Genomic DNA, 21872 nt, shown 5'->3' with positions numbered 1-21872 from the left:
CACTTCACTTCGCTTCACTACATCCTACCACGTGGACAGTCAGCTTGCGCAAATCTACAACATCTACTGACTCCCAACACTTCAAGGTATTTCAACTTTAGGCCACCCATTGTGCTTTCAAGCTTGCTCTTCTTGAGGGCTAAATGATTGTGGGGACGGGTCAACTTCGCTTCTCAACACTCGCTTGCCTTCAAACTCAAAATTGTTCCTGACCTTGATAGCTCACCTATACCTCATCTAGACAACGTTTCCCTCGACACTCTAGCAAAGCGTCGAGTATCAGAAACCTGATATTTGACGAAATGGCCTCAATCTATGGTGATCAGTTTTCGACCGATCGGTAGGTCCTACTGGCTTCTCACTTTCTGCGCACTGCTAATCCGGGCCAACCAGCCTCAATAAAATCAAACTTCTAGATAGGCAAGCCCGAGGGTTTCAAATGAAGCTTGTAAACCTCTTGCTAATGCCACACAGATACAAGTGCAAGCTGTGCGCGAAATGGAAGCCAGTTGCCAATTTCTCTAGCCGGGAGCTCAAGAACTATCGGCTCAAAGCTGCCACCGGCGCTCAGATAGATGGTGCAAGTGCGCAGATTCGCTGTGTCAACTGTGCCGATGACCAGCGTCAGGAACTGGAATGTCGAGGGCCATGTGGAAAGAAGCTTGGTCTAATGGCATTCAGCAAGGCTTCTCGCAAGGCCGGAGGCAATAAGGTCAGTGAATTATCGCATGGTTTACACACGTATCTTCTATAAAGGTAGAGGCAACTAATACGTAATTTTTGTAGTGGTGTCAAGAATGTACAAATTGGAAAGAATCGGCCGAACCGGATGTTGTTGTTGGCCCCGCGCCACAGACCGAGCTTGCCCCCGACGAGGCTTTGAGTGGGAACCAGGAGGTCGGCAATGAGGCAGATGAAGGTAATGTGGTCGAAGAGCAGCCGCAGCAAACCGTAAGTGGTATACTTGTACTTTGTAACATGTATAGCCGTTCTAATTAGGCTTTAGAACCCCGACACTTGGTACACTAGGAGCGGCTTCGCCGATACGTTTTCTGGCTCCATTGCACCAGCCTCGGTCACTTATGGAGCTGCAGAGCAAACCGAGCTGGACATCAAAAATAAGGGCAAAGAGAGAGCAAGAGCCCCTGCAGATGATGATATAGATTCGGTCTCCTCAGCCAGCAACCTATACGAGGATCTTGCCACTATTGACCTGGGAGGAGACTGGGAGGCTACTGATGCTAGACGCAGAGAACCGATCACGTTTAATGCTTATGATTCTAAAGGGCAGCTCCATCGTCGGCAACAGACTCCTTCAGCATCTGAAACGGGCCGGTCTTCTTCCACAGTAAGAGGTCCTGGTATTAACACCTTCGACAACCCCCGGAAGTTTGCGAAGCCTGTAAGTCAATGATTGTTAAGCCATTTAGTAAATGGCAGCTAAGAGATTGTTTGTAGGCTGGTACTCGAAACCCACCTCCAAAAATGACCTACGACTTCTCTGGCTCTAGCGCAGCTGGGACTATTCCTAGATCGCGAGCAGTCTACAGCATTGAGGACGACAGCGATGGCGACTATTAGAGCCAGAGGTGATATCGAACGCAGTGATGCCTCCAAGGAGCATTACATGATCATCTCGCGGGTTTCTAGCGGTAAATCGGTTGCTCTTTATACGCTGCGAGCTGGCTTCTACCAAATACAATGCGATCGCGACTTATATTTTTTTTAAAGGGATCACTGAAGGATTGCGATCACCATAAGCGACATAGAAGTTTCCTTTCTTCTTCTTTCGATGGCTAGCTGTCTTGTGATCTTGGCGATCATAAATGGGGAGCATTACTCCTTCTCCTTCTCCTTCTCACGAGCGACAAGGCCACACATATGATCATTTAGAGCAGACAGCCCTTAGGGGCTGGGTTTCCTTCAAAATGGCGCAGTGGATTTTCAAATTGACTTAGAATTTCTGCAGCTGGTAATAAATAACGTCTGAAATATTGCGAGTATTTGCTTCGGTGATGTGCACGTGGAGGATACCTAGGTGGTACCTTTACCGCGAGATTGGTCTATAGTATCTATCATCGTCCCTATTACCCCCACTCCCACTCCTTTAATACACCAACTCGGAATTGAGATCCTCTATAATTTATATGTATTCTCACCCCTACTAAGGAACCAACTGCAGCAGGGGTTGGCTGCATTTGTATTACAGCACTGTAGCAGGGATAGAAACCGATATTCAGTTCTTTCAGCCTCACCTGGAATTCTTGAGGTATGGCAAAGTGGTACGACTCTGCTGCTTTGACATGATATGAATGGGGCAAATTGGATTGCACATGTACTTACGGGTACTCTGGCGCCCAATCTGCCTTGCTACACACCGGCATGATGATGCTGATGTCGCTGTTCGCAAGATGGAGGGGCGGCGTCTTCCGACACAGCCTGAGGAAGTTTTCGAGCTGGATCCTGGCAAAGGCACAGCCCAATAGCTTGTCGTAGGCATGGAGTACTGCGCAAGCTTCTGTGAGTTGGGGGGTTGGATCGACCGGAAGAAGGAAGCTTGGTATGATGAAGATAGATAGTTTACCCGTGAGTTTTGCTTGGAGGTCATGATGACAGAACCTGGATTCGGGATGCAGATGCCATGAATATCACGCCCGAGAGATGTTGCCAGCATAAAGTTACTACCGTACATGTACTTCGTAGGGCTGTAAGGTTAATAAGCGGCGGCGCGCAGACCTGGCGGGGACTCATATGCAACCCGGTACGCTGCTACACGGTGTTGGAGGCATCACCATCTTGAACCTCTTCGCATCGCCTCACGGAACAGCATCCCTCGCATTACCACCCTGGCCGGAAGCTTCTGATTGACCAAAGATCAGAACTATAGTACCACAATCTACGCGCATTTACTTTTCCGCAGCTCCCTCCCTGCACCTGCTCAGCTACCACGCCAAACCAAACATCCATGAGGTGATACACAATACTACAGCCTCGTCCGCGCCCATGGATTATAGTGCCTATAGCCGTCCACGAGGCAGCAATGGGGAGACCAGCTATTTCGGAGGCAGAGATCCAGATTACACAAGCACAAGCAGCTACTCGGCCGGCAGAGAATCACACTCTCGGCGTCGAACCTCTCCACCAAATCATGATGGAATGACCGCCGCACCAGACCGCGTGGAGCCATCTGGTTATGGCGCCGTGCCTCCAGAGATAATTGCAGCCATTACGGAGCAGGTCACCGAGAAGGTCAAAAGAGAGCGTAAGCTGAACCCGGAAGTGCCAATTCGGCGCGTAGCCTTGTACTATTGCTAATCCTCCGCGCCCGATAGTCGTTGATCATTTGAAGCAAACAGGCAGCATAGATGATCAACTCAAGGCCGACCCTATGCAAAGACAGACATCAAACAGGTCGAGCTCTACATCCTCCCCCCTTCCAACAATGCGCAGAGTCTATACGCCGCCCTCTCCATCACAATCTTCTCGAACGGCATACGCGCCACCTCCTTCCATGGAGCATACAAGGTCCCCTCCCAGAAGCCCCCCAGAGAAGCCCAACGCCGTGCGATTCTCTGATCGTGAACCACGGGCCCGCCCTGCGCGCACATTCTCAACCGCTGACCTATCTACAATCGACCAGAAATGGGGCAGGTTAGTGGACAGTGAAGGCACTCCAACGCAGCGACTTGGGCAATTTCTAAGGGGGTTGGCAAACCATATTGTAAGTATTAAGCTATCAAATACTCTGTATTCGCTAACACTTACTCTTAGATTGATGATTTCCAACCTAAGAAGAGCATTGTCGTGACCCCAGAGAAGATGGCCGCTTACTACTCAAGGTACTCACTCCAGAATGAGCCGCACCCACTTCTCTGTAAGTAGCAGTAGCAGGAGCAACCTTCGTATAGCCCTATGCTAACAAATCGTAGCTATATTCCGAGCACAAGCAAATGAGCAAATCTCTCTCCTCTATCGGGACCTTGGTTGCCAGCATTTTTTCGTACAGGAAGATGCTAAGAAGGAACCAGTCATACCAGCTCTTACGCCCCTTGGCTTTGCTCACTGGATGACCATGTCCATTTTAGCGTACCCCGAGGAAGAATCGGAGAGACTAGGCAAAGTCGTATTGGACTTGCCGATCGATGCGGATGGTCAAATGGTCGATGGCAAACCAGAGCGACTTCCCAAGCAACTATCACGACACCTCTTACCAGCCAAGGAGGATTGGGACTCGAAAGTCCTAGTTGATAGTGCTATGGCAAGTTTCCTTGAAAACCTCGGGACGACTAGAAGACGTAAAGGATCCATCGAGAGCCCCCCAACCAGTCGAGGTGCATCTACTTCGCAACGGACTCGTCCAGTAGAGGTACATCAAACAACCAAGACTTCCCCCACTGTACCCAATTCTCCGCACCATGAACGAGAGCGCAAGCCTTATTCCGGAGAGCAATCAAATTCGTCGGATAACGGCGAGCCAGTTAAGATCGAACGCGAACGCCAGCCATATACAGCCCAGCCGGGGAGTGGTAAGGTGTATGCAGATTCAACATCCGGACTTGGTCGTGCGGCCTCTACTAGTAGTCGTAGAAAGAACCCAGAATCACAAGGCACAAGGCACAACCGCACACAATCCACAAGTTCCAACCATTGCCCGCCACCACCCCCAAGGACTCACAATCGAAGAACAAGTAGCCCGCCTCTTAGGAATTTCAGCCACTCTACCCCAACCGATATAGACGCTGGTGGCAGATACGCTCCCCCGCCACCTCCATCCTCAACCTTTTCGACTCAGCTACCTTTCGGTCCATCATCCTATGGTTCCGGAAGCTCAACTTCTTTTCCACCTCCACCTCCACCAATAGATATCCGCTCCCGTCGTTCGAGGGATGACCGCGACTACTCTACCCGAACCACAGACGACGAAGCAAGATTCATGGGAGACGAGTTCAACAGCCCCCGAGATGCCGAGCGTTGGGATCGTTACCATGAGAGCAGATCAGGCGAATCCGACCGCTTTGATAAACCTTACGAGCGCGGTTCTGTAACTATTGATCCCGTAGACTTGAGGGGTGTTCCTGCGGAAGATTGGTATCGGGATAAAGGTAGAGGCCAAGGGTATTATGGACCACGCAGTGGATATTGATCCCCTTTTTCCCGGTGTGTTATGGCCTGGCGGAACATAATAATTAGCGATGCGTTATGAAGGATATGAAGATGCTGAAACGATGTCTAGACGTGCTGTCGACAGTCTTCAGACTGTTAAAATTCCTTACTCCCATTTTCCCTTTAGCATTCTTTTTCTTGCCTTTCTTTTCTTAATATGATGAGACGAGTCATTTGATACCTTGACGTTTTCTTCTTTTCACTGTACGAATTGTCTTTATATTACGAACGGGTGTTTGCGAGCGGGCATGATGGTAGCTTCCGAGTTTGTTGTCTCTGTTGCCGTGTTCTTTTCATCCAATTTTCCCAAGAGATTATTGATTATTCTTGGCTTTAGGGCAACTATGGCGTTATGGGATTGGATTTCATTTGAGTGGATTGGATTGGTTGATTGGTGTGTGGTTATAAGGGAGGTCGGCGCTCATTTTATTGAGCGCTGAACAGATGGGTGGGTAGTGCATTAAAATGCTGTTCCTTTACATAGCTATGAGGTGTGGGGATATGATACCGGTGGAATACAAAATGGGTCCTTATGTACTTCGAAGTCATTATTCTTGAATACCTAGGTAGCTCCCAAAGCCTGCCTCCGTCTATCCTACCTACAATAAAATACCCTCATGCTTTGGAACACAATGCCCCACTTGATGTCAGCGAATCAGGACGTTCTAGGAGAATGTGACCTAAATCTTTTTGAGCTATCCGAGTTGGCTAGGGCGGTTGGGGTATTGTAGCGACAAGCTATGTTTGTTATGTATTCCAGGTCTATAAATTGACCACTTTAGAGAGGGAATTGTAGGTGGGCGTTATATCCACGTCGATGGATATACATATATCTTGGCCTCAAGAAATGAGACCTGGAGGTCTGCCGCCCTATGGCCGTCTTCGATGATTTTAATACAGGCCATTTATCTCTTGAGTTGATGGGGATTTGACAGAGCTCTAACTTTCGCCCCTGCGCTTACTAACCGAGGACGTGTTTTAAATACATGGTTGAAGAATACCTATAATAATCATATTCGAGGGGTGATGTTGTTTCTCGGGTGCGGCCGTATGTTGATACTTGTGTTACTGCTAAGTATAAGATAGGAAGTATAGTGAACAGGGGGGTGATTGGGAGGGGGAGACACGAGGGATATTGATCTTAAGTAAAGCGTGGAAAGGTTGTACTCGGTGAGATCGGACGGGCGAGAGAGGAAGATAAAAAGAATGGAGCGTTTCTTGATGATCATGGGTATGGAGGTGCAGCTTGGGGGCAAGGAGCAGTCGAGATCTCTGTGGCGCTGTACGAAACACAATCTAGAAGGTACACTTTAAGACATAAAACCTGGTACTTCATTTAAACTAACTAATAATGATTATAGTTTAAAGCAACTATTAATAGCCCAATAATTGAGATCCGTTTAGATTTGAGGAATGTATCGACACAAGCTGCCTCACAGTTCCCTTGGAAGTGTAATGCCCGAAGGCAGGGAACCAAACACCAACAATTTCAGAATGAAAGTGTTGGCAGGCGGCAGAGTGTTGACTATGCAAGCGGTCGCCCGTGATGAAAGTAGAACAAGACGCTCGGGTTTCAAGGCTCCAGAAAGCGGTAAATCTCTGCACACAGACTAGTTGACACGCCATAGTAGAAATATGTTCGTGGCAACTTAAGAGTGTGCAGTTTAAAGTGGAATCGGGAAGGAGAGAGATGCGGTATTTCCAAAGAGACGGGAACGCATTTATTGCTGACTTACGAGTGGCTCTAGCTCGGTCGAACCGCGTTGGAGGAGTGTAAATGTATATTATTATATACATCTTTGAAGCCCAGAACGCCAAACCATGATGTCGCTATGCATATACACATGTCAACTACAAGCTTTAGGCTTGGTGTTCATCGTCGTTATCATCGTCTTCTTGGACATCGACAACACGCTCGCCTGCTTTCTCAAGGGTTCTTCGACTCCACTTTCGGACCCAAGTCCAGACTCCCTAAAAAAATTAGTATTGTTCTCTTCCTAGAATCCCAAGAACTACTTACAAACATGAAGGTAATAATCCCGATGATGAGGATGAATGTAAAGTTAGAATCATCGCGGTTCCGTCGGCCACGTCCACCGCCAAGGAACCCTCCGGTGCGGAGATTCCACCAAGTAAAAGGATTTACAGCCCAGAGAACCTTGACGAATCCAAGCACGCCTATAGAAGTCAATCCCTTCACGAAATGCACCACCCATCCATCAAAAAAGTCCAAGTCCAAGTCCACATCGTCTTCGAACTCAAGCGCCCCCAGTCCCCCACCCATGGTTATAGAAGCGATGGTTGCGGTCGGCTCAAGGTACAGGCTTATGATCGGATCCGCAACGAATCCTAAAAGAAATACAGTTACCACCATGATAACGGTTGTGAGAATAAGCTGCGCAAGAGTGCTGGATATAAACCGACTCCATTTCATCCTCTCCAGTCGATACCGGAATTTGCAGGTTGGACACTCCCAGAAATTCCGCCGGCCGTAGCTTGGATCGGAGTGTCTCCATTCCTGCAGACACCCTTCGTGAACGTATGCCTGGGATCCTCGACATTTGCAAGGTCGAATGAGCCGTCCGGATGCCGGATCCGCTGAAATGAATTCAACTTTGGGGGACGGATTGAGGAATGAGCCGACTCCGTCCACCACTGGCTCAAATGATGGCATGACTTCCTCTAAGCATATCCTGCATGTCCGTGGCTCGTAATGCCTCTCAGATTTTGGAGGAGAAGATTCTGGGTTGAGGGGGTCTTGTTCCGGTGCAGGTCGCTCCCCAGCAGAGGTATTGGGTGGTGCTTCGTGCTGTTCGGCTTCGAATGACCCAGGCGGAGGAATATCTATATATTCCTTCTTCTCGGGCTTTGATGCTATTTCCTCGGGCCATTGCCAGCCACTAGGTGCAGTATCCGTGCCAAAAGACATCGTGAGAACCTAGTTCAACAAAGATTGACCGAGAAAAGTATTGTATTGTCGTCATTGGCACAGCTCCGGCTTGCAATCAGCTGGCATCTAAAAATATTAGCTTAAGGTGGTTAGCTAAATAGAAAGAGGCCCATGAAGGAAGCGGAGTAAAGAGACACAGGAGATGTGGCTTTTATTCATAGTGTGCCCAGAAGCTGGAAGAAGCTCCAACTCAGGGCGGGCGCGGCGGAGTTCTCTAGTCGAGCGTGCAAGCGTTGTGTCCTCAATACTCAGGCACTAATTATTCGCGTCCGGAGCTGCCTGTAGAGCTGTGGCAGCAGCTTGACCGTCAACATCAACGACAGCTCAAGATCTCCACTTCCCCCAATATCCAGGTCTCACCACTGTCTATCCAAGGTCCTCCATTTACGATATTACTCCTGAGGAACTTGCACAGTAGACAACAAACATGGCGGACAGATATTCGTTCTCCTTGACCACATTCTCCCCTAGGTAAGCTCGTCCACCCTCAGCTTGAATGGCACGCCCTATGCCAATAACTTGAAGGAGTCTATTCAATACTGACAGCAGATAGTGGAAAGCTGGTTCAAATAGGTTCGTATACCTCAAAATGATATCCCTATTCTATCGTCCTTCTGTCTCGTGTCCGTGTCTCTAGGTCAACGCGCTAACTCGTTGGGCTCAGAATATGCATTAAATGCAGTCAATCAAGGTGTTACGGCACTGGGTATCAAAGGTATTCTTCCAAATTCCCTGTCACATTTCCAACTTGCTTGTCTGACCATTTATCAGCTACAAATGGCATCGTCCTCGCAACAGAAAAGAAGTCATCATCGCCATTAATTGACCCTCCTTCCCTCTCGAAAGTCAGCCTCATCACACCGAACATCGGCATGGTATACTCAGGAATGGGTCCCGATTACCGAGTACTGGTTGATAAAGCACGCAAGGTGTCGCACACTGGCTATAAGCGCATCTATAATGAATATCCCCCAACAAGAATATTAGTCCAGGATGTCGCCAGAGTCATGCAAGAGGCAACGCAGTCTGGCGGTGTGCGGCCGTATGGCGTTAGCTTGCTGATTGCAGGATGGGATGAAGGTATCGAGCCAGAGGCGGAGGACGCCGTTACTGCCGATTCGCATCCTGATGAGAAGAAACAGTCTGGAAAGACTGGTGGTATTCTGAAAGGTGGACCTATGCTGTATCAAGTTGATCCCAGTGGAAGCTATTTCCCATGGAAGGCCACGGCAATTGGTAAAAGCGCCACCTCTGCAAAGACATTCCTAGAGAAGAGATACACCGAGGGTTTGGAGCTGGAAGATGCAGTCCACATTGCCCTCTTGACACTGAAGGAGACAATCGAAGGAGAAATGAATGGAGAGACAGTAGAGATTGGTATGTACAACCTAGACGAGGTTGCGAAATCCAACTAACACAACATAGGTATTGTTGGACCGCCAGCACATCATTTACTCGGCGTTGAGGGGGTTGAGGGGGCGCAAGGACCAAGATTCAGAAAGCTGACCCCCCAAGAGATTGAGGATTACCTTACGAATCTATGAGTTTCCTCCTGTTTGCTATGCATTGGTAATTTCGAGTTCGCGGGGACCGTGTATTATAGACTGGCATAAGAAGGCAAAATGGACGGAATGAGATACCAAGCCATTTTCGAACACCTTGTTCCCTAAGCGCTGTCGACTAACACGAATGAATTCTTATAGCCAACGTTCACATGGACCATCATTTGGCCTTGTCTCAACGGCAACACTACCTCCTCCCAGCCTGTGGCATGTGACTTGTTCGGCAGACCAAGTTGGCCATTACTGTTGCTCCCTGTCACAAATAGTTTCTGGCCGGTCGTTAGAACTATGATATAGCCCTCTCCCACAGCAACGTCGAGAATATCGTGACCGAAGACATCCACGGCAGCCGGTTCCCCTGTGAGTTCGTCGAAGAACCTGGTCCTAGGCAGTTCTGGCCTTGCTTGATCTCCCCATACATACAGATCATTCCCCTCGGTCAAGCTGGCAGTGGTGAATCCACCGGAGGATATTTTCCTGATGGGGCCGGTTGGTAGATCTCGCAAGTCCTCGATCATTGTGCCTCTCTCTAAACTGGTGCAGGGTCTTAGTTGGGACCGCGAACGAGTGAATGCTACTGCTCTACTCACCCTTCATGTGTAGGTTCACGGCCAAGAGCTGCTTGGAACCGTGGATCCCCCCAGCTAACTACATCGCCTTCCCGAGTGAGGGCGTGAAAGGCTGTCCGATTTGCGACGATTTCCTTAACAGCGCCACCGACGTTGGTGGAATATAGTGCTATGTTCTCAAGATACGCTTGTATGGATCGGTGGGTATTTACCGTACTGTCCATATTATCCAACTTGGCCGCCGCGACTTGATCATTTCCGGCAATGGCGACATGATTGGGATTATTTTGATAGTTTCCGGATTGAAGTAATTGGAGAAAGGGGTCCGGGACACCCGCTAGAACTCGTTCGGAAGACCTGTGTACTACATGCTATTAGTGAAGTGCAAGGCTAGGCTGTGCGAGGAGCATAGTGCTATCTTTTGTGTTTGGACTCTACAGTTCTACCTAAGCACTTGTCTGGTCGATTGAACACGTGACTTACGTGAAAACCTTTTACGGATTATTCTTGCCAGGCAATGCTCAACTGGAGGGATGTGATGCTATAAGAGAATATACAGAGGCGTAGGTGTGCAGTACATATTAAATAGATTAAAAGCAGCTTTGAAACTTACTCAGGGTGGCGGACACAGAGCCTCGAATGAACTCGATAACGGGATCAGTGAGAACGCACTGGAAGGAGGTGACGTCCTGCCTGTGGTCTGCCGGGCTGTGGGCGTCGGCGTGGGCGCTGCCAAACTCCAGTTGTCCCCAGGCGTTGAAGCCACAAGCCCAGAGCTCCATGGCTGGAGATGTGCTGCGTCCGAGTTGTTTTGATGCTATTTCGGACGGTTCAGCCTTATTTATGTACTGTGCCACCCCCACCGTGGGGATGTCAGCCAGAAACTCCACAGCCAGATTCCAACGTCGCTTCTTTCTCCACCGCGAATTCAACTAAACATACTCCGTGCTTGGCCCTGCTTCCTGCTCCTGAAACCATCGTGATCGTCCTCCATCTCCATATCATTCATGTCTTAACCATCCACCCATTCGCTCCAGCTGTCAGCCGTTGGTGCTGCCAAACCCGCGGCGCAGGTCCAGGAAGGCCGGGGTTCAAAACAATACGGTGCTGCCTACCTTAGGTACTCACACGACGCAGGCTGCCATCTTTGCTCCTACAGGGATCCAGTAAGGCACTGGACTGTGCAGAACGGGTTTCCGCAGAGAAGCTCAGGAACAGAAGAATATCCTCCACAGAATTGTATCCTTTCGTGCCGCTCGTCGCTCATCGCCCGTCGTTTCTCTTCACTCAGCTGAGGCCGCGAGTACTGTACTCGAGTATTTCTCGCTTGGAGCGAGACCCGAGTCCCAACAGAGCAGGTCTTGCCGTTCTTACTCAACGCCGTCGTCTTTCGGATTCTTGGCAGGGCATTTCCCGTTATATATGCCACTGCATCTGCTTCACCTCGAGTCCCCGGGTTTGGAAGGGCTTGAGACCGAGCCCGTATGAGCAATCTTCCCGGATGCGCTTGGAATTCGATCCGTCGCAAGCATGAATCTCAGCCTTCCTATCCGCACTGTTAGCTCGAGGAACGATGATAGCAGGAAACACTTTATCAACTACACTCCTACCTCTTCAACTGAAGCCATCTCTGGCCCGGTCCGGGAACCTACGCCATTAAACGACCGGTTAATCGTTGGTCTTGATTTTGGTACCACTTACTCAGGGTAAGCAAATTTCACTAGTCTTCGAGAAGAGGAGATAGTATGGTGTAGGGGGGTGAGAGTCAAGGAGTCTACCCTAGATGTTGTGCTTTTTACTCAGTGCCCGTTTTCTGTTTCGTTCTCAGTTGAGGCCCATTGGCTCGCTCATGAAGTCCATTTAGACCTATTCCATTGATTTCTTTCGGGGCAATGTTATAAATCTACTGCCCGTTTTGTTTGATAGCCAGTGTTAGATAATGACCTGAGCATTCTAACTGACTCTGAAAAGTGTTGCCGCTGTATATACATCGACTCCAGACGATGTCGAGATTATAAAAACCTGGCCAGGAGGCAATGGAATCACATCGGACAAGGTCCCGACAGAGATATCCTACGACTTTCCGCCGAACTCCCCGGAGGGTGCGGAGCCAAACATCAAATGGGGTTTCCAATTCAGACCGGAGGAATCTCGACTTCGATGTATCAAATTATTCCTGGATCGGTCGCAAAAGCTACCTTTCTACGTCAGCCCATTGGAAACTGCTGCCCAACTGAAGAAGTTCAACAAAAATGTCATGGACGCTGTCAGCGATTACTTGACTCAGGTGCACAAGCACACCATGGAAACCCTTACAAGACGATATGGAGAGTCATTCTTGGCGTCGACAAATGTAGAGTTTGTCCTCACGTGTCCAGCTGTGTGGTCGGATGCTGCAAAGAATACTACGTTGCAGGCTGCAGAGCGGGCGGGGATGGGCACCAAGTCTGAGATTCAGATGATCAGTGAACCTGAAGCAGCTGCGGTATATACACTTAAAGCCATACAGCCTAATCACCTGAGCGCTGGTGATAACTTTGTAGTATGTGATGCCGGAGGAGGAACAGTGGACTTAATTGCCTACAAAATTATATCTCTGAAGCCATTGAGGGTTGAAGAATCTGCCGTTGGAACTGGTGGGTTGTGCGGTAGTGCATTTCTGAACTACCGGTTCGAGGAGCATGTCCGGGGTCGCATTGGGAAGGAGAGGTTCGACGAGATGAAGCTTAAGAAGGCCAAGTGCTGGCAGATGGGTCTACGATACTGGGAAGAGTTTGTAAAGCGCAATTTCAACGAAGAAGAACACGCCGAAGTCAATGTACCTTTCCCCGGACTCCCCGACGATGAAGAAGCAGGGCTAGATTCCGGATTCCTTGTTTTGACTGCCGCGCAAATTAAAGAAATATTCGAACCTGTCGTCAAGGAGGTCTGTGACTTGGTGCAGGGCCAAGTGGATGGGATCCGCGCGAAAGGTGGAATTGTATCTGGTATAGTTCTGGTTGGAGGGTTTGGGCAAAGCAACTACTTATACACACGACTGAAATCTCATTTCAACACCGCGGCACCCCCTCCATACAGCGAACGGCCGACACACGCTCAAGCAACCGCTCTGATTCAAAACGGATCCGTCGAGGTTATGCAACCAGTCAACGCTTGGACAGCGGTTGTTCGAGGAGCCGTCTTACGAGGTCTCGAAGGAAGTATGGTGGTCTCACGTAAGGCAAGAATGCATTATGGTACTTCCTATGCTACTGTCTATGATGAAGACAAGCACCAAGTTAGCGAAAGATACTGGAGCCCACTATGGGAGCGGTGGATGGTAAGTGATAGGATGCAATGGCACATTGCGAGTACGTATATGATGAATTCTTTCGAAATCATGGCCCCGTTAACTTTATAACAGAGGGCGAGACGCTAAGCGCTGCTACACCCGTCAGTTTCCATTATACACGAAACTTCAGGTACATATCTTCCCTCACCAGCCATATGTGTCCTCCAGATCCTAACTTTCACAGACCGGGCCAATCCCTCATCGTATCCGACGACCTCATCGCCTGCGACGCCGATGGTGACCCTCCTTCCTCCTATACCAAAGAACTTATAAATGTCTGCACCTTAACAACCGACCTTGGTGCTGTACCAAAGAGTCTCTTTACTAGGCTCACGACGACAAGAGGCGTTGAATTCGATAATCTGGATTTCACGCTGGAGATGGTGGTTGAAAGTGCAGGGCTGGCATTCGAGCTCAAGGTTGATGGGTTCAGGTATGGGCGGGTTGAGGCCGAGTTCCATTCGGCTTGAGACAGATCTCAAATCCTGTTTCAATGTAGCATAAGGAAGGACCGGGACAAGGCCAACGGTACATATCAACTTAACATCCACATGTGAAAATCTACGAAATCCTGTATCGTACCCGAGGATACACAATAGAATAGTGTACAGACTGTAGCGAGGAGCGACTCCACATATGCTTCAATCGGCCTAAGGAAACGGCGGGCTACGTACCTACGGTGCTACTACAACGCGCCTAATGCCCACTCACTCTTGTTTCCACTCGGTGTTCCATAAGGGAGCGAGGCAAGTGCCTATCACCACAGGAATATCGCCAAGCACCAGTATCATAGAAGCAGGGCTGCGTATGTACTGTACATACTCTATCCTATTCCCGATTCGCTCTTCACTAGACAGCACAGCACGAATCAACTGCCTGCCATGCACCTTGGTGTTGCCATCGGAAAGGGCACACCCCTTTTTGAATACCTCATCTGGCAGTTGGGGAAGTTTTCCACATCACCTATGGAGTTGGAATTGGGTATGAACACTTGCAATTAATATGAGATCAGCTTTTCTCGATGATTGTTTACTTGGGTTCATTCCTTTCAGCCTTCGGTGAGACTCGACGCATAACTGCCCAATCGGCTGAGTGGCATTGGGTGAGACTCCCAGCCCTTTGCCATGATCATTACGAGCAAGGCAGACAGAAGGCGATATCCGGCTAGTTAGCTTTGTATTACTTCGTAGATGGTCTACCGTTGATGGATGCGAGGGAATGGAGGCCGGAGGATTGGGCTAAGAGCATACAGAGTAAATATAACTTTTATAGAACTTAGTGAAGGCAACCTTTGAAATTTGTAGACTCTGCAATTTTAGAGGACTTGAGATAGACGCCACACCCATGCTTTTAGGCAACTTCAAAGGACTGCTCAGCCTGTCGCGAAGTATTGAGCTAGGGCCCCGAGCTGATTTCAAATGACAACAGGACGATTAGTGAGTCACCGACAAGTCGGCCAGTGGAAAGCTATAAAGACGCGATGTCTAATTCATCGCGACATACTCCGTACAAGTACCGACAGGGAAAAAACAGGGGTATAATGGAGAAAACCAAGATATCATTTCAGCGACATGAACCATCAACATATCCATCCTAAATACGGCCCATTCGTCGTATGTTTTTCCGTCAGCTCGGGGAAATCCGACACGCTGGTTACCTAGGATCGCCCGTTACGCCCGGCCCAAGCTCTCGGTCACGGCGATGCTTGGCTTCATGTCTTCATGCAGTACCAGGCCATGTCGCTAGCCATCATCACTGTCATCGCCGTCGGGAACCAGCCGTGTATGAAACATTGTTCACGTTACAAAAGAAATCGTAGGGATTAATGGGTGAAGATATTGTGAAGGCAACGAGAGCCGACCCGGCCGGAAGAGAACGTATTCGCCACCAGTGGCCACGCACAGCCACAATGTCAGAGCAGCCCACAAAATTTGAAATAAATAAACATTTCGCCCGCCTCAAGTCAAACAAGTTTGATCGTCGTTAGGGGGGTTTGTCGCTACCAGTAGTTGGGAGTCAGGCGAAAGACATCATGCCGTGTAGTGGTTGGTGGATATTTTGACTTCCCTTCTAGAGACAGTCGGTGAGGGTCGGTTTTCTTTCGGGATTTTGCCCCTTTTCATCCTTCTTCTTTCATTGTCCAAATTATGAGTCTGGCGAGCCCGGCGTTCCTCTGTCTCCGCTCTCCTCTTCATCTCTGGGGTTTGGTATCCAAGAGAATAGAGATTTTCACATTCCGGCCTCTCTGTATATTGGATCAGGTGCAGATAATCCTTCTTACTGAGCAGATTTTTATGCAACATATAATCCAGTACGAAATAATCCGGCCTCGGATGCACCATCTCTTGATCGCCGACCCGACGAGAGTCCCAAAAATGACGTTCGATATGGATCATTCGACTTGTCCAATTCGTCATTGGATCGATACCTCTCTCGACCGAGTCATATTCGCGATTGCAGAAAGTGCAGATGACTTTTGGAGGTGGGGAATGGGTAGAAAAGTGTGAGGCGCTGTGTGATATCCAGTCTTCTTGATATTCGGGGTTGAACTGCAAATTACATCCTAAAAATGCAAACTCGCAAGGGAGGACATATCCATGGGGAAAGGGAGCCATGGCTAGTTGCTGAAAATGCGGATCGAAGCCCTCTAGCTGTTCCCGAGGCGGCCGACTGGTGGCACTTGATACCGAGGATGTGCAGCTCATGGTATCGCTATTGCAACTGCTCTGCCAACTGCTAACCGATGCAGTGGGGGATATAGGTAACGCTTTATTGAGCGGAATCGATTGGGTATTGGTATATGCTGTGGTGGCTACGGATCGCAGGCTGGGTCTAGAGGGGGAAGGTGTAGGCCCAGAGATGCCGACTCTATCAAGCTCGTCACAGATAACTTGGAATCGCAAAACACTCGGAACTCTCGCCATCTCCAGGTGTTGTTGCCCGCTATCGGAAAGAGTGGTTGATGTTGGCGCCCAGCGCTGGATAAGGTGGGAGAGCAGAGCAGTGGCGAGGACGCAGAAGGGAAAGCGCTGCCGAGGGCCAAAGTCTGCTATGCTAGTGATGAGAACCAGCTCCGATCCCTTTTAGAAGAGAGTGCGTGGAAGTGGAAGTGGGAATGGGAATAGGAGAGCAAGAAAAACTGCAGAATCGAAATGATGGTGATGGTGATGGTGATGGCGGAGGTGGAGGGAGTCTTGGCGGTATTCGGAAGTAGCGGGGTGGGAGGTGAGGTTGCGCGCGAAAATAAATATAGGGAGTTCGTTCCCAGCGCTGACGAAATAACTACTACCATGGACAACAACGTTGCGTCTAGCCACAGAGAGAGGGGGGGTAGGTGTGTGGTTTTGAAGACAGACAGCAAGAGTCGATTGAGATGGGAGTCAAGGGAATGGGAGGTCGATCTGCTCTTGGGCGGATAGGGATACTGTACGTGGGCGCAAAAATCAACGGCCGCAGAACGACCTGCGGCCTTTCCAGAGGCCAGCAACACCGGGGCCGAAGCCTCTCTATCTCCACCACTTCTTGATACGCGTGTCGACAAGAACCATATGACCCACGAGAGCCAGCAAAGTAATATCACGCCTTCCAAGTCAACGTCCACGATCGCCGCCCTAGTTCATCTGAAACTGCGCGATCCCATCTTCGTCAGCTCGTCGACCCGTCAACTCCCAGATCCTCAAGTGGCACAAAGATCTAGAGGCATTCCAGATCCAAATCCTACATCCCAAGACTTCCGGCTCATGCGGAGCGCCCATGCTGCAGCTCTCCCTCCTTCCCTCCGGCCTTGAGGAACCTTGGTGATGAGACCAGACGACGGAGCCAGCAAACCTCGGAGGTGCGCCCTCAATACGCAGAGCAATTGAATTGGTGCTCCCCGGACAGGTCCACGAGTCTGTGGTTCGCTGTGATATCCCGCGTCTGCACCTGCCCGACCACCTTGGGCCGAGGGTGTTTTCTATTTGCGGGCGGAATCAAGGATACCTTCAAGATTCGGGACATGCTTCGAACGTGTACAATGTGCTATTGTACACCGCTTCCGGATGAAACAACTAGGACTCCTACTCGTTATTTCTTGCTTTACGGCAGGATTCTGGAGGTGAATGTTGCAGGCAAGGGAATCATGGGGTCTTCCCCTGCATAGTTGGGTTCTATAACACAAGTACAGATCTCGGCGAATTCCCACCCTCATGTGCAGAAGTACCAGTACGACACTTACACACGAAGCAGTGCCCACCTTCTGGCTTTCATAACGGGGAACTCGGCATCTATGGTGAAGCGGCCCATTTCCAACATCTATCGCGGTCTGGGCCATCTGGTTGTGCAAGCGACTACCGGGAGAGCATGTAAGTTTTTGGTGATTCTTCCCCGCCCTGATGATCATCACGCAATGATGGGGAGAAGCCGACGTAATTGAGCCACCCTTCTACTCGTATGGCCCGCAGAGCCTCGCACCTGAGTATCTCGGGGCAACTGCCTCCCCCGGGGAAAGCTCATCCGAATCCGGTCTGATTTTGTTGGCACGCGGCCCGATGGGCTCCTGGGGAACGTGCTACAAAAGTTCAACAGGACCATCACTTTCACACGTTCAGTTCGGTCAATAGGCATTACTGCACACACATCGATCCGACCCAATCTTTTGTCATGCTTCCTCATCCTCATGGCATTGGTCCTGTTCAAAAGGGTAGACATCTGATGAAGACGATTGGCTCTCACTCTCATGATATTTGCACTTATTCAAGGAGTATTATATATCTAGTCGGAGCCGGTTGGCTCCCGCCTCAATCGACGAGTTTTGCCACGAAGTCGGCCAGCTCTTGCATCATCCACTATGGCCATTGGCTTGGCAGAGCCGCACAACAGTTGGCAACCAATTTAGTTGTTCCAGCCTAGCTGGCCTGCTCATTCCTGGATAGTAGTAAGTAGGTGCGAGCTGTTCAGTCAGGTGCGCATAGCACTCTTGTTTTTGCAACGACGTTTTTCAAGTGTCCCCTTTCTCCGTTCTCATCCCCGGCCTTGATGATTCCGGGGAACGTCACACAGCAAATCTCCCTCTCACTCAAGGTATCCTCATCCTCGCCTCCAATATCCTCCATGCTGTCAGGATCGAACATAGTCTCTTGATGATCCTCAATCACGGGCATCGTTACAGTGAAGGCCGCTTTCTGCGCTCTCAGAAGTCTCGAGAGCTCAACAGAACTGTGAATGAGACTAATAAGTGATTGGTCCCTTGTTTCCGAGGGTTGCATATCACTAATGGCTATCATGATGTTGCTAATTTGATCAACGGCTGAATCTACGATGGGTGCTGTTGCTGCCTGCAGCTTTAGGGGCGCCTCTTTGCGGAGGATGGTGAGGGTAGTGGAACGCCATTGGTTTATGCTTTCTTCGGGCCCTGGAACGTAATCAGCTATAGAGCATATATAGAGATAAGTTTCAATAGACCGTACCGAACCGACCCAAGTACTTCTCAACCTTTTCGAGCTCGCCAGCATGTTCTTGTGATATTCCAACAAAATATACTTGGAATATCGATTCGACGAGGATTCGGGAGACGAGTGATTGGATGAAGTGTATCTTGGAGGTTGCTGCGAAAGACTTATATGTGGGTACCAACCGCAGCAGTTGTTCTTTTGTGTCATCGTCCGCCTTGTCAACGTCTATGCACCCGGTCAGCTTTTATTGCAGGCCATATCTCTGTAAAGAAGGCCAAATGGCGCTGCCCTGCGAGATAGGCCTCTGCAGCACAAGCCATCATACGTTAAGCCAAAACCGGGGGAAAGTGCAAAGAGGACAGCCTACCAATCCTCACGCGTCTAAAATGTATAATAACCCAATTCTGCAACCCATTGCCCAACCTCGTCCAGCGCTCTGCCACAACCTCATCACTAACCTGCTCCTCGCCGCCCCTACTACTCGCACTAACCCAGCTCTTCAGCCCCCTAACCTGGCCCCTCAGCACGCCCACCACCTCCTCCCTTGCCCTCACCTCCTTCATAGCCTCATTATACGCATCCCTCCACGCATCCCGGTCCAGCATCAAGCCCCTCATCTGCGCCGCAATATCCTTATCCCTATCCTCCTGGGTCTGCTTTAGCGACGAGAGCTCGGCGCGGAGGAGCCGCAGATCAGTATCGGTTTTGAGGAACGTCTGGTTTAGGGACGAGTGTTTCTGCTGCCAGAAGAGGCTGGATTCGTGAGCGTTGGATAGTTTGTAGGAGAGGGTTTCGAGTTCCGAGGAGAATTCCGAAGTCATGGTTGTCAGTTCTGCTTCCAGCTCCGAGATCTTCTTCTTGTCGTCCGCTGAGCGGGAAGGGGAGAATTTTGATGACCCCATTGCGGCTGTGGCGGCGGATGAGGCTGATGCCGTGGAGGGGCTGTTCTCCATCACGGAGACCCCTGACGGGGAAGGGCCATTGGGGGCATCATTGCTGCTCTTGAGAGATCCCTTTTCTTCCCCTGCGTGATCGGATTTCGCCCGTGCTGGGCCAGAGAGCGCCGCTCGCGGTGGTGCAGCGATTGGGGATTTCGAGGAGGCCGCGGGGGGGCCGGCGGCGGGGCGGTGATGGAGGGGACGAGGTTTCTTCTCGTGGTGCGAGCTCATGGTGAAGCGGTTTGGCTTGGGAGTGCCGTGGGAATTGGCGACATCCCCATTGCTTGCGTGGTCGTGGTCGTGGTGCTTGTGGAATCGCGGCGCGGAATGAAGGGATTCGTAGGTAAGGTATAGAGAGATTTTTGCAGCTGTTGGTTGCTGGTTGTTGTCCGCATGGTGAGATATGGGCAGCTGTACTTCGTACAGAGTAGTAGCTGTCCTCGTACTACAGCTGGAAAGCCGCTGGAGGATGTGGCTGCCTAGAGTGGAGGCGGTGGGGGCGGGGCAGGAACTCCAATAATGATACTTGTGCTCTGCGAAGTAAATAAATGTAGTAAAGATCCCCAGCTGACACTTAAAGATAATAGGCTGGTACGTTGGGAGGTTGCTTGGATTAAGTGTTCCAACCCTTTACTCGTATGGGGTCTGATGTTGATTAGGAAAGATTCCAAATATTATATGCCCGGATATAATCCTCTACTCGTATAATATTAGGCCTGCCTGAGATACCGCCATAACCACGTACTTCTAGAGATTCGACAACAATGGCTTACAGAACCACATACAATCATCCAACACAACTCTCCAGTGGCCACAGAAGTCCCGATTTTAAAAATTACAATTATGTTCCTAGCCACAGGACAGGATAGATACACCTAGGTACGGAGCAAAGCACAAGGCAGATTCCCTCCCTTAGATATGCTTGCCAGCCCACTTCCCCACAAACTCGATCAACGCCCCATCAACCTCCTTTGGATGCGAAGCACTCAGAAAGTGCGCGCCGTCCGGCACAGTACGCAGTTCCGCCGACTTCGAGTTAACAAACATCTTAATCTCCTCCTCCGCATTGGCGACGCTATACACGGCATCGGCCGTCCCGTGCAACCACAGAACCGGGCATCGGACATCAAACAAGCGCCCGTGGAGCCCATCGCGCTCCGCAAGATTTATAGCAGCGACGCGGGCGCGGCGGCGTCCATCATCGCCTTTGTAGTTGGCCTGGATGGTCTTGACCCAGAAATCGCGGACTTCCTGGCCGCAGTTTTTGCCGAAGCCGATGTCAATGAGGAAATTGCAGTATTCCAGGTCTGGTTGGAAATCTGGTGTGGCCTGGTTCGACGTCCATGTTTTGATCGGCCCAGCACAAGCTGCTACACCGTCCCAGCAACCGAGTTTGCGGGTTCGTTCGGATTCGCGGTCCATCGATGTCCCCAGCGGGATGATGCCTTCGATCCGGTCTGGGGCCAGCAATGCCATGCGTGCTGTGATCCATCCTCCCTGGCTGGTGCCCAGCACGAAAGCCTTCTTGATACCAAGGGCTTCCATCACCTGTAGGTTCATTATCGCGGTATCCCAGTATGTGAACTGCTCGGACTTGGTTCGGGTCTTTCCATGGCCGAGTAGTTCGATCGCAAGAAGGTTCATCTTGTCGGTAAGAGCCTTGTTTCCATATTGACCCTGATACAGCTCAGAGCTTGTGGTAAAGGAGTTCACAAGGATCAAGGTGGGTTTCGATGGATCATATGGATAAGGCATCTGATAGCTAACAGAACAGTTAGTTTGCGGTGATTTCTCTTGCTATCGGGAAAGACGGCTTACCCAGCATCAGTTCCGCCCAAATGAGGGACATGTACAGTCTTGACGTCTGCCATTGTATAATTGATCGTTTTGTAGCCTTTTACTTGATCCTTGTAGATAATGCCAATTA

The 21872-nt window shown here is 50.0% G+C and overlaps 9 protein-coding genes across 9 annotated transcripts; 5 read left to right on the top strand and 4 right to left on the bottom strand.

The window, feature by feature from the left end:
* Window positions 1-302: 302 nt before the first annotated feature.
* BP5553_03351 (uncharacterized protein) lies at window positions 303-1581 on the top strand (the record flags this gene model as incomplete). Its single annotated transcript, XM_032011974.1, has 5 exons — window positions 303-340; window positions 475-712; window positions 787-951; window positions 1007-1402; window positions 1459-1581. The coding sequence occupies 5 exons, from the start codon at window positions 303-305 to the stop codon at window positions 1579-1581; spliced, it is 960 nt and encodes a 319-aa protein (XP_031871667.1).
* A 1422-nt stretch (window positions 1582-3003) lies between these two features.
* BP5553_03350 (uncharacterized protein) lies at window positions 3004-5143 on the top strand (the record flags this gene model as incomplete). The annotated part of the gene is made up of 4 exons (XM_032011973.1): window positions 3004-3262; window positions 3333-3721; window positions 3772-3874; window positions 3930-5143. The coding sequence occupies 4 exons, from the start codon at window positions 3004-3006 to the stop codon at window positions 5141-5143; spliced, it is 1965 nt and encodes a 654-aa protein (XP_031871666.1).
* Window positions 5144-7023: 1880 nt separating this feature from the next.
* Window positions 7024-8092, bottom strand: BP5553_03349 (RING protein; the record flags this gene model as incomplete). The annotated part of the gene is made up of 2 exons (XM_032011972.1): window positions 7024-7134; window positions 7184-8092. The coding sequence occupies 2 exons, from the start codon at window positions 8090-8092 to the stop codon at window positions 7024-7026; spliced, it is 1020 nt and encodes a 339-aa protein (XP_031871665.1).
* A 448-nt stretch (window positions 8093-8540) lies between these two features.
* BP5553_03348 (Proteasome subunit alpha type) lies at window positions 8541-9657 on the top strand (the record flags this gene model as incomplete). Its single annotated transcript, XM_032011971.1, has 5 exons — window positions 8541-8584; window positions 8667-8686; window positions 8778-8828; window positions 8885-9490; window positions 9539-9657. 5 exons carry the CDS (start codon window positions 8541-8543, stop codon window positions 9655-9657), a joined length of 840 nt encoding a protein of 279 aa, XP_031871664.1.
* A 122-nt stretch (window positions 9658-9779) lies between these two features.
* BP5553_03347 (uncharacterized protein) lies at window positions 9780-11026 on the bottom strand (the record flags this gene model as incomplete). The annotated part of the gene is made up of 3 exons (XM_032011970.1): window positions 9780-10209; window positions 10266-10608; window positions 10858-11026. 3 exons carry the CDS (start codon window positions 11024-11026, stop codon window positions 9780-9782), a joined length of 942 nt encoding a protein of 313 aa, XP_031871663.1.
* Window positions 11027-11774: 748 nt separating this feature from the next.
* Window positions 11775-14045, top strand: BP5553_03346 (uncharacterized protein; the record flags this gene model as incomplete). Its single annotated transcript, XM_032011969.1, has 4 exons — window positions 11775-11950; window positions 12216-13594; window positions 13648-13705; window positions 13760-14045. The coding sequence occupies 4 exons, from the start codon at window positions 11775-11777 to the stop codon at window positions 14043-14045; spliced, it is 1899 nt and encodes a 632-aa protein (XP_031871662.1).
* A 1560-nt stretch (window positions 14046-15605) lies between these two features.
* On the bottom strand, window positions 15606-16499 carry BP5553_03345 (uncharacterized protein; the record flags this gene model as incomplete). Its single annotated transcript, XM_032011968.1, has 1 exon — window positions 15606-16499. The coding sequence occupies one exon, from the start codon at window positions 16497-16499 to the stop codon at window positions 15606-15608; it is 894 nt and encodes a 297-aa protein (XP_031871661.1).
* A 366-nt stretch (window positions 16500-16865) lies between these two features.
* BP5553_03344 (uncharacterized protein) lies at window positions 16866-17363 on the top strand (the record flags this gene model as incomplete). The annotated part of the gene is made up of 2 exons (XM_032011967.1): window positions 16866-16905; window positions 17032-17363. 2 exons carry the CDS (start codon window positions 16866-16868, stop codon window positions 17361-17363), a joined length of 372 nt encoding a protein of 123 aa, XP_031871660.1.
* A 1146-nt stretch (window positions 17364-18509) lies between these two features.
* Window positions 18510-21816, bottom strand: BP5553_03343 (uncharacterized protein; the record flags this gene model as incomplete). Its single annotated transcript, XM_032011966.1, has 5 exons — window positions 18510-18967; window positions 19023-19232; window positions 19375-20456; window positions 20892-21707; window positions 21764-21816. 5 exons carry the CDS (start codon window positions 21814-21816, stop codon window positions 18510-18512), a joined length of 2619 nt encoding a protein of 872 aa, XP_031871659.1.
* Between the last annotated feature and the right edge of the window lie 56 nt (window positions 21817-21872).

The sequence above is a fragment of the Venustampulla echinocandica genome (assembly GCF_003357145.1).
Source record: "Venustampulla echinocandica strain BP 5553 chromosome Unknown scaffold_1, whole genome shotgun sequence".
Classification (NCBI taxonomy): Eukaryota; Fungi; Ascomycota; class Leotiomycetes; order Helotiales; family Pleuroascaceae; genus Venustampulla; species Venustampulla echinocandica.
Note: the sequence above shows the minus strand (reverse complement) of the source record. Positions and strands in the feature narration are given on the sequence as shown.